This window comes from Cibotium barometz, chromosome 33 (assembly GCF_041138505.1).
Source record: "Cibotium barometz isolate CiBa-2024 chromosome 33, ASM4113850v1, whole genome shotgun sequence".
Lineage (NCBI taxonomy): Eukaryota > Viridiplantae > Streptophyta > Polypodiopsida > Cyatheales > Cibotiaceae > Cibotium > Cibotium barometz.
This window is the reverse complement of record NC_141078.1, coordinates 2,306,017-2,316,979: the sequence shown is the minus strand read 5'-3', so window position 1 is coordinate 2,316,979 and position 10,963 is coordinate 2,306,017. Positions and strand designations below refer to the sequence as shown.

Sequence of the window (10,963 nt, the reverse complement as noted above, 5' to 3'; positions counted from 1 at the left end):
GGGCATTCCAATGGGATTTGGAGTCTCATTGAAACAGAGATGGCAGTGGTGGGTAATGGAAAAAGTAAAAGCAAAGTTTGACAGATGGAAGGGGTACCAACAGAATGTAGCAGGAAGATGCTTGGTACTTAAACACCTTCTTATACCTATGGCCATCTACTTCCTATCGTGTTGGTCACCATCCAAAAGCAACCTCGAAGAGCTACAGTAAATATGTAGGATCTTCCTTTGGTCAGGGGATGCGGATATGTATAAAATCCCTAAGGTGGCATGGAACTACTGTACTCAACCTAAACAGAAAGGAGGACTTGGGCTCCCAAATATTAAAGTTCTAGCCACTCGAATGGCAGCTAAATGGATTATCAGAAGCTTGTTCCAACCAAATTCAAACTGGTCAATTCTCATTCACAGAATCTTGAGTTCTCACAGGATGCTGGAGAGACAGCAATGAAGAAACATTCCATTTTTGCCTCTATTTTTTCAGTAAAATCATTATTAAACCCTGAGGATCGGAGATGGTGAGGAGCTTCTGGTCCTTATGGAACAGAGTAAAAGGACTCCTTTGCCTGTCGAAGAGCACCAGGAAAGCTGCTGGCATCTTTTATAAAGACTCCATATGCTTCTCCATCTTCCTAGAGAATAGTGTGGATACAGACAGCTTGAAGAGAGCCCATAAATTATCAAAAAAGGGAATTCAATGCTGGGAAGATATATGGGATTTCACAACTCAAACGTGGTATGAAGCAGACAAACTAAGGATGTTGTACAGAATCAACAAAGAGGATCTTCTTTTCTTTCAATCCAGAATAACTAAATGGAATCCTGACAAGGCAATGCTTGTATAGTGCAAAAGCTCCCTCACCCTGGATGCATTCAATTGGGGACATTCCAACTCGTTGCTGCCCATCCCTCCCATGCCTATCAATGGAATGATGATGCATGTGAGACTAAACTTAAAATGGAACATCCTTTAGGACAGAAAACAATGGGAATACCGCATTTCTAAAATCTGGTCAAAAACTATTCCTCCAAAAAAATCAATCTTATTATGGCTTATCATGCATAACGGAATATGGACATGCTCTAGAGCCAAAAAAACTGGGAATAGGAGATGGATTATGCCCCCACTATACAGACATGAAGAAGTGACCATCCCCATCTGTTTATTTCTTGCAAATTTAATAAAAGTCTTTTGGATCTGATTCACTAATGCCTTACCTCGGTTAGTGTCTCTCAGTTAACATGGAAACAAATCCTTCTTGGGGATTTTACTAGATGCTCATCAAGGATCTAGAATGCAATAAGAGCTGAATATTTGTGGTGTGTGTGGAATATGTGAAATTATGTAGTGTTTCAAAATGCAGTCTCACTCAAATGCCCTTGCCTAAAGAGTGCTCTCTGTATGTACAGATATGAAGATAATTCTCAAAGTGGACAAGACTGTCTGCCGAGCTTCGCAGTCATGGATTGAGTTGAAGAGATTCTTGCTGTGAACGAAGCTCGAGAAGAGTATGAAGAGAAAGTCAACAACATCAAAGCCAACTGGGTGAGCCAAGAACAAGAATGGAAGGAGGTAGGAAACCATTTGACAGAGGAAGAAGAAGAGCTTGCTCAATCTATTTTGGAGCTAACTAATCTTAAGAACACCATCCAAGAGTTGAGTTAAGCTTCTCTAAAAAGCCAGATGTATCTGACATATTCGTCTTTTGAATTATACAAATTACATCTCGTTTGCAAATTTTTTTTAAAAGAAAATATAAAATTTTGGTGGATATTTTTGAAACATGCACGTCTATTTGACGGGATGAGTACATGAACAAGCCTTTATGATGATAGCCATTTGATCAAAACAAACGTAAAAAAAGTGCAAAAACACCAAAAACGCCCATGATGGGCATCAAAAGGCAACTATGGGTCGAACAAATGAAACCATATTAACTAAGACTGCTTTATATTTTCCAATGACTTCTTACAAACGATAAGTACCTGTTGAAGGAGGTAAGATGACAAAACAACTTGGATATGTCGAACGAATGAAACCATGTTAGCTTACGGAGTAGATTACACGCCTTTACGTTGTGATAACCTTCAATAATAAGGCTGCCCTTTAAACCGCATTAAGAAAAATGACCCATATCTCGTCTTAAAGTACCTCAACAACATTGGAGAGAAAACAACTAAAAAGGAATGCCTTCAGCTTAGGGGGGTTTTCAATTGTCATTAGCCACCAGTCTTCTCGATGCCATAGCATCAGCCTTTTGCCAATAATGTCCAGTTGAGAATCTGAGAGGTTGTACTTAGCAATGAGATCAGCCCTTGATATCCAGGTTTTCTTATCCCAATCCCAAAGGTTACTCCATGTCTTAATGCCACCTAAATGAAGCTTCAGTGCCTCTTCCATATCTTGTGTATCTACTTGAGGCAAGTCAAGAGCAGGCCACCAGATGGAATCGATGGGGTGGATGCCCAGCGTGTCCTTGTAGTCAGGGGAAGGCATCAGCTGGGCTTTTACTTTAAACCAAGCCTTCCATAGAGAGATCAATAGCTCTGATCCTTTGGCAAGGGAAATGGATCATGTGCCAGATGCCTCAATGAGTATGTGGCTTAAGAACAGAAATCCTCTGGTTCTTCTGGATTGAAAGACTAGCGGCCCTACACAACGGTGATACCCGGAATACCTGCTCCCTCAAAAGTCTCCTTATCCTTGCAGGGGAGAGGTTCTACTTGAGGAAGATCACTGACATTGAGGCCATAATTTCAAAACTGGTAGGCCCTATTGGAAGCACTCCAAAGAATGTCACAGATAAGATTCTTCAGCTTCAAGAGAAGAGAGAATATCTTGTAAACGTGGATCTAAGCTATGTGCTGAAGCTCCAATACCTCTAGAGCCTAGGATAGAGACCCAGAGGGTCATTGCTCGTTGCTGATTGCCTAGGATAGTGAGAGAAGTCTCGGCCTGAAAATGGCCTTGACCTCTACTTGATGTCAGCCCGACTTTTGTAACTAGTCTCGATTTTCTTCAATAATAAAAATGCCTTTATTGAAAAAAAAACAACTAAAAAGTGAAGGATAGATTCTCTCAATTTTAGTACGTTATTACTGAGAAACTACCGATTGTTTTTTTGTTTTAAATGATAGTGAGTATTGAAATTAAATGCCTTAACGTTGATTCAAAAGCAGTTTCACTTTGGGTGTGAGCACACACATTAACAATGTGTGAGAGAACCCTTTGTTTACACACGGTTGTGAGGACCGTGAGAAAATACGTGCATCGACGGAATACTGTAGAGTCTCTGGCACCCTTGAAATGGTACAAATTTCTTAAAACATAATGCCTTCAAAAACTTACAAGATGACAATTCAAGGGCAGAAGTGTTAGGTGCACCTCGGCACGCATAATTTTATACACCTCCCATGCAGCTCAGCTGTTCCTCTTCTTGGTTGCGCTGCCTCTTTTGTCTCCCATCAAAAATCTGGGCAGATTGAGCAGAGAGTTTACCCTCACCACCCCTTCCAAGGCGGACCATTCCTCCTCAACGTCTGCAGTGGACAGACAGTCCGCCAAGCTGCGCACCGAATGGGACCTGTCCACACCCTCGTGCCCCCCTTCTGCAGGCCGGCTCACGTTGTTGTTGTTGCTGTGGTTGCTTAGATACACATTGTTATTAGCTGTGCGAACTGTATAGGACCGTCCAAGGGAAACATCCTCCATGTCGTCGTTGCCCAGATCCGCGTGTTGGGTCTCTTCCTCTAAGTCAAGATGAGCCTTTTCTCCATTGCGAGAGGCCACATTCTCATAAGCTTCACATAGACCTCCTCCTTCAGATCCTGTTACTACTCTGTTACTCTTTTTCGTACCAGGCTGGGGTGAGTGGAGGTAAAGGCATACAACGGCACAATCATCCACCTTAGAGTTCGGGTATTTGAGGCGCCACGCGCGAACGGCAGTCTCCACCAGCGCTCTGGCGGCCGTGGCACGTGTGGGGGCCCAAGAAACGATGTCCACCACCTCCATGTTGCTCAGGACGTCCCAAACCTGCGCCAAATGAATAACGTATAGACCAAACGACTAGTTAGCAACGGTGGCGATGACGGTGGACCGGTGGTGGTGGTGGCGGCGGCGGCGGCGGTGGTGGTGGTCCGGAAGACCTACCCCGTCGGTTGCTAGGACAAGGAACTCGTCCTTCGGGGTGAGCTTGCGATGGATGACCTCCGGCATCGAGATGAGGCCGAAGTCCTTGAGGCAGAAGTCCCCGAAGGCCCTGGCCATGGCCAAGCCGGGCGCATCGTCGTAAGGAAGCCACACCCTCGCCACCTCCGGCTCATCCTCCAACGCAAACACCCGCCCGTTACACTTGAGGATCCTCTCGGCCTCTCCTGTTTTCAAAAATAATAAGCATTGTAAATTATCATCAGAATTATCATTAAACCTTAGTATAATTATTTATATCGATTCCTATAGGTGTGAACGTACTGGGGAGGCTGGGCTTGAGGTCCACTGTCAGCTGAATGGCCTCCAGTGTGTCGTCCTCGCTTCTCGTGGCCAGCACAGCTCGTGAGTCCCCCACATTTGCAATTACGAGGTCTTCGCCCTGCAACCACACGTGTACACACGCACCACGCCAGCTCAACACAAAGTTATTAACTTTACGTGGCGCCAGAGCCAGTTATCGTACGAGCCTCCAGGGTAATTGAAATACTTTACTTGATATATATATCTACTTAGACTTCAGACATGTTCAGACTTGTGTTCGATAGGCAGTATCCCCAGGGCCAGAGTCCGGGCTTTGGAACCAAGACGGACAGCCCAGGCCTATTGTGAAAACTTTAGCCCTATTTCTATGCTGGCAGTCGTTGTGTGGGAGAGTGATTGTTTTAGCGCTTTGGACCCCTGTAACGCAGAGTTTTTACTTTCCTAAAGTTTTGGGTTGGTAAGTTGGTTGACAACCAATTGCTACAGAAGAATAAGCGCAAAATCCTACAGCTCTAGACAGCTCTAGAATTTGAAGGTTGCAGTACCCTTCCAAAGGTTACCCTTTAAAAGAAGAAAAAGGTTTTGAAAATTTAATTATATGTCCTTCCAATCTCTTCATAAAAAAAGGCTAGTTAAAGAAAAACCTTTCCAAAAAAACCTTCAAATTCTAAGCTTGAAATCCTATGTTATTTTTCCCTTTTCAAACATGCCCGTGAGTCTCCTCTTATCATTAAAACAAAGTACCTTTTCGGTTAATAATTATAAACTAATAAAGAAAAAAGTTTTTTCTTTTATTCTTGCTTCACCTCTTCATACTTGCTACTATAGGAAAATTGAAATAGGCCAGCTCGCATTGGTTGCCAGCTCACTACCACACCGGCTGTCAACGAGTGGCACCTTGTTCCTAACGTGGAAACAGGCCCTAATGGAACTGTGTACGTAGCTATTAATAGATGTCTCAATTTTCAAATGAAAACTTTGCCAAAATAAATTTACTTTTTTTTGGGGCCCAAGACACGCTTCCGATGAAGACTTTGCAATGTGCATTGAAAAGTTCTACTAATATGAAGGCTTCGGCAAGCCATCAATTCCAAAGTTAAGACTTTGTGGCCGTAAAACCCAGAAGCTTGTCGTTGTGAACTCAGTCAAATAATAGTAATGCTACTTAAAAAGAATAAAATGTAACGTTTCTTAAGTACTGCGCACCTGCTTGAGCACGGTCACAGCGGTGGTGCCACTGCAGAAGCAGTCAATGGTGGGATGTTTTCTGAGATCCTCGTCCATGGAATCGAAAGCTTCGAGGAAGGAGTCCCTCCACTTGACGAACATTTCAGGCTCCTTGTCCAGCTTCTCTTCTTCCTCCTCCTCTTCTGCTTCTGAAGTAGCCGCTGCAGCAGCCTCATCGTGATGATCACTGTGGCTATCGTCGATCATTTTCATGATGGCTTGCTGATTGCCGGCCCAACTATCCTTCTCAGCTGCTTCTTCCTTCGCACACAACGCCAGATCTCCTCGCATGTGGGCTTTCCAGATGGACACGAGCTTGGAAGGCAACGAGTCGCGGACTCTTCTCGCGACAAGATGTCCATAAGGCCCATGCCCATCGAAAACACCGCAAAACACAGTGTCATTCCTAGCAGCGTAATCCTACAACAACCAAACCAAACAATACACATTCTCAACCTCATCTTCTGTCAATTATGTACAGACTCTGCTATTAAAAAGGAACATTGACGCGTGCTTACCTGCCACACCACCATGGCGTCCTGGTTGGTCCCCTTACGGCCTTGCTGGGTGAAGATGCAGGCGTTGCTGCTGGCGCCATTACTGCACATCCTGCCTGGTATGCGGGACAACAGCTCGTTGGTCTTGGCCTCTGCCGCCAGAGCCTCCTTCAGCTGCTTCTTCCTCTCTTTCCTCTTCACCTTCATGTTGGCCCCTGCGGATGCACTAGCGCCACCGACACCAGCATATCGGCCTGTAGAACAGCACGATCCCATCCGATGTACGCCGTGACCTGATAAGAAGGCACTTTAACCTGTGCTAGATAGGATGCCTATTGTGAAAATGGCATGTTCTAGAATTAAGGCAAGAGTGATGATTCAACTCTACTAAGAGCCCCATCAATACACAGTAGATCTATGTCTCCTTTTTCACTAATGGTGACGGTAACGAGGGCAGACTAGGTAGCCGAGAAAACGAACTTGCAAGAAACTATGGGCCGAGTACCAAGATGTGGCACTTGGAAATGAGCCAGGGAGAGTGTGTGTGTGTGTGTGAGAGAGAGAGAAAGAGAGAGAGAGAGCTTTGTGGAGTCAACTGCCTATTATACGCGGGGACAACGAACGTCGAATTCGGTCCATGTTGGCTCAGAAAAGGGGCCTTCGCAGCTTCTTCGCTGGAAACATGTGTGGTGGGTTGAGCTTTCTCTGTCCCTAACCGTCCTCTCTTTTCTTCCTCGAGGTTCCTCTTACTAGCACACGCCTTGCATCTATCTGGCTAGCCTAGCTTGAGAGCTACCCTGCCTCCCAAAGTCCTCAAAGCGGAGCTGGGGCGGCCCAATTTCCACAGAATGCGACAAGCCACCGCATCATACCAATCAAAAAAGCAGGAAGAAAAGCGGAATTGAATCTCTTCAGCAGAACTTTGGAGCCATGCTGCGCTAACCTCTCTAGCTTTGACTCATTGGCAGAGACGTGGGCGATCCGACCGCCCGTCCCTCCCTTTACTCTCTCCAATTCAATACGGACGAGTGGTCTGGTCCTACGTCACATTACCCAAATGCGTTTTTAGAGGCCCGTTAGCCCTAATTAAGAAGGATTTGCAGCACGCTAATTGTGGCTTTTATGTCTTTGATTCTAGGCAATATTTTTTTTTTTTTCGTTAGAACAGCTGAATATATTATAAAAAGGAAAGGTTACAGATTCCCATGAGGAAGGTCCATGGGTAGACGCCTCGGACGGTTAGACCTTACAGGTGAAGGGAAGAACTTCATAACTGCTTGCAGCTGGAAACGGAGCTGAGCAAGTAAAACATAACTTGAACCAGTGTTTGATGAACTGGTAAAAGAAGCTTGACAATATGAAAAACCTGAAAACTGAGATAGACTGCCTTTTATTCACTGAGGGGAGCTGAAACTACTTAATGAACAGCAAAAGAGCACTGAAGGGAAAAAAGACACTCCTCATAGACTTTCCGACGCCTGGATGTAGGAGTCGGAATGTTGCAGCCATCTTTGGCATTCATGAGCCAGCCCTTGAAGCATGATTTCCTTTCTTTTGCAATGTGAGGAAGCGTGAAATTGTCTCCATTTCCTCCATGGTAGGTCCTGCCACCGATCGACCTCCATAGGAGAACCTCTAGGTTGCAGCTGCTGTACAAGCTTGAGAGTGCTGTCAAGAAAAAGAAAAAAGTGTTGATTAGTTTTAGTAGCAAAAAGAGCTTCATTACGTTGGTTCCAAACATGCCATAAGAAAATAAATCTGACGGAATGCCAAGTAAAGGGGTCAAGAGAGTGACATTCTCCGAGGAGGACTTCTTTCCAACTGAGAGGGGTGTTCCTGATAGGCATAAAAGCTTTGTTAAGAACACTTAAGAATTGACTCGTGTCGGAGCAGGAAAAGAACAGATGGGGGACAGTTTCCAACTTGGTTTTGCAGCGGGGACAGAGACCATTTCCATGTCCGATTTTCATAGCCTTGTCAAGGGTCCAGGTCGCTTTATGAATGACAAGCCAGGCCAAGAGGGCATGTTTCCTTTCTTGAGCGAAGGCCCAGATAAGCTTGAAGCGGAAGGCCCATTGATGCTTATTCCAACCCAAAGACCATCTATTGTTAAGTTTGAGAACAAGTTTGCCTGTATGACCATTAGGCAACTTGCCGAGGTTTCTGGACCACCCCCACAAGATGGCTTTAGAAAAGTTTTTGCAGTCACAAATAGGCCCCGGGGGAATGAAAACACTGAGAGAATTACACCTCTGCATGACCAGCTCAATGCCACCCCGTGGAAGGCTGAATTTGTTATTGATTTGATCCCTGGTTAGCATTCCGGAAGCATCACATAAGTCGCCCCACACCTTAATCCCAGCTTTGAAACAAGAGAGGCTGATCTGGACCAGATCATCGGAGATCGGAGCTATAAGATGGCCAAACCAAACCGAGTCGGCCGCATAGGCATACCTCCCTCTCTTAGAGTAAGTTTGAAAACAAAAGATTTTTTTATATTTCATCCAAGACTCCCACATCCTGCAGCAAAGTTTGCTACCTATAGGGGAGAGATCGGCCTTCGAAAACAGAACATCATTAATCGAGAACCCCTTCCATGATCTCTTGCCTTTGAGCCAAAATCTTCCAACATCTCTTTTAATCAAGTCAGCCCACACATCATTGGAAAATATGGCCCTTTGCACCCACTTAGCCGCGAGCTTTTCAGCCAGCAACCCAACGTCAATAATGCCAAGACCCCCTTGCTCTTTAACTAAGCAACAAACCTTGAAAGCAACTTTGCTGATCCTTCTTCTGTCAAGGGTACCTCCCCACAGATAATTACCCAAGATGGAGTTAAGGGATTGTATTTGGGTCTCTGAAGGCTTCCAGCAAGCCAGGAAGTAGACGACGGAGGGGATGATGAAGTGATTGAGGACAAAGGCTCTGGAGGCAACCCCTGTGTTAATGTGGCTCCATTTCTTGACCTGCAGCTTAAGTTTATTGAGCACATAGTCCCACCTTTGTTTAGCAGAGATGTTAAAGCCCATCGGGATACCAAGCAGTCTGAACACGACACCTTCGGGGATAATCTTACAGCCAGCGGCAAGAATCGAAGGAGGGGGCCCTCCCTCTAACACTTTGAAGCTGGTCTTGGAGTGGTTTATTTGGGAACCACTGGCCAGGCAAAAGGTCTCAAGGCAGGACATGAAGTGGGCAGCCGTCTGCACTTCATTCCGAAGGAGCACATTAGTGTCATCAGCAAAAAGTTGCAGACATAGAGGGCTAGGCCTGTTGGGAATCTCAATACCCTTAATGTTGTTGCTGGCTATTTCCTTGTTTACCAACCAACCAAGAGCATCAGCAACAATGGCAAAAAGAAGGGGGGAGAGGGGACAACCTTGCCTAATGGATTTCCTAAGAGGAAAGGCATCAGTGAGAGACCCATTGACAGCAACCTTGGAAGACGCATTACCAAGCAAAGTTTGGACATACTTGATGAACTTCCTGTTGAGGCCAATATCCTGAAGGGATTGGAAAAGGAAAGACCAATCAATTCTGTCATAGGCTTTATCAAAATCAATTTTGAGGAAGATGTAATTCTGCCCAGAGTTTTCCGCATGCTCCATGCCCTCCCAAAGGCTAATAATAGCATCAAGAATATATCTACCCTTGATGAAACCCTTTTGTTCTTTGAGGATCCATTCGTCCATATAGGGGTTGATTCTACTGGTGAGAATATGAGCATAGACTTTGTAGAGGGAGGTGAGACATGTTATGGGTCTCCAGTTTCCAAGATCATCTTTCTCTTCTTTTTTGTGGATCAGTTTGATGATCCCCATATTGGTCCTTTCTGCCAGACCACCTTTCTTCATGGCTTCCCTCCAGATGTTTAGGATGTGAGGGGTCAGCTCATCTTTAAAAGCAAGAAAGAATTCATTAGGAATCCCATCTTCCCCCGGAGATTTCCTCTTTTTGAGATGAGCGATAGACTCCTTGACCTCCTTCTCGGAGAACGGGGCGTCCAGCTTAAGAGCTAAAGCTGGGTTGACGACCTTTTTCCTAATGAGAGCAATCTTAGCTCTAGCAGCCGTAACTTCTTGAGAGGGAGGCTGGGCTGAGGAGAACAAGTTAGAAAAGTGCTCCTTGATGACCTGCAAGTTTTCGACATCATCAGCAGCGGCAGAACCATTGGGCTTCTTGACCATAGGAATTAGATCCCTAACTTTTTTCCTCTTGAGGAGGGCAAACATCTTAGGGTGAGGTGTGTCTATTTTCCCAGCCCACACTTCTCTGTACCACAATCTAGTGGCCTTAGCAGCCAACAACTCCTCGAGTCTGAGTTGATTCTTAAGATCGATCGTGGATTGATCTATAACCCCTTTTTTAGAAAGATATAAGTCCTGGATCTGTTTCCTGATCTGGACTCTCCGATTCAACCGAATCAAATGAGCTTTACGCTTATGATCCTTGCAAATAGAATGAACCTTACTGACGAGACATTCCCATCCCTTGGAGGGGGAGGAGAAAAGACTGAAGGCCTCAGTAATGGAGCCTTTAATCATTTGCTGGATACATGGAAGACGAAAGAGAGAAGGGTCCAGGTGAGGCCACCCCGCCCTCCCTTTGGCCTGGCCAATAGTCAGCTTGCAAATCAGAGGAAGGTGATCAGAGATGGTCAGGGAGGAATCCGTCGTGCAGTTGATCTTTAAGCACATATCAGACAGGCTACCAGAGGCATACAGTCTGTCCAATCTCGCAGCTCTGTGAAAGGAACCTTTTTGAT

The 10,963-nt window shown here is 45.2% G+C and overlaps 1 protein-coding gene across 1 annotated transcript; it reads right to left on the bottom strand.

The window, feature by feature from the left end:
* Positions 1 to 3,142: 3,142 nt before the first annotated feature.
* On the bottom strand, positions 3,143 to 7,172 carry LOC147619192 (putative protein phosphatase 2C 33). Its single transcript, XM_086772815.1, has 5 exons — positions 6,220 to 7,172; positions 5,681 to 6,121; positions 4,475 to 4,592; positions 4,154 to 4,377; positions 3,143 to 4,036 (listed from the first exon to the last, which is right to left on the bottom strand). The coding sequence occupies exons 1-5, from the start codon at positions 6,472 to 6,474 to the stop codon at positions 3,422 to 3,424; spliced, it is 1,653 nt and encodes a 550-aa protein (XP_086628941.1). The 5' UTR covers positions 6,475 to 7,172; the 3' UTR covers positions 3,143 to 3,421.
* Between the last annotated feature and the right edge of the window lie 3,791 nt (positions 7,173 to 10,963).

Bases quoted from the DNA above. Each gene is read 5' to 3' on its own strand.
- LOC147619192 (XM_086772815.1), bottom strand. From the start codon at position 6,474: ATGGGATCGTGCTGTTCTACAGGCCGATATGCTGGTGTCGGTGGCGCT. The intron at 6,122-6,219 runs GTAAGCACGCGT...TGGTTGTTGTAG, and splicing joins ACGCCATGGTGGTGTGGCAG to GATTACGCTGCTAGGAATGA. The intron at 4,037-4,153 runs GTAGGTCTTCCG...CATTTGGCGCAG, and splicing joins TTGTCCTAGCAACCGACGGG to GTTTGGGACGTCCTGAGCAA.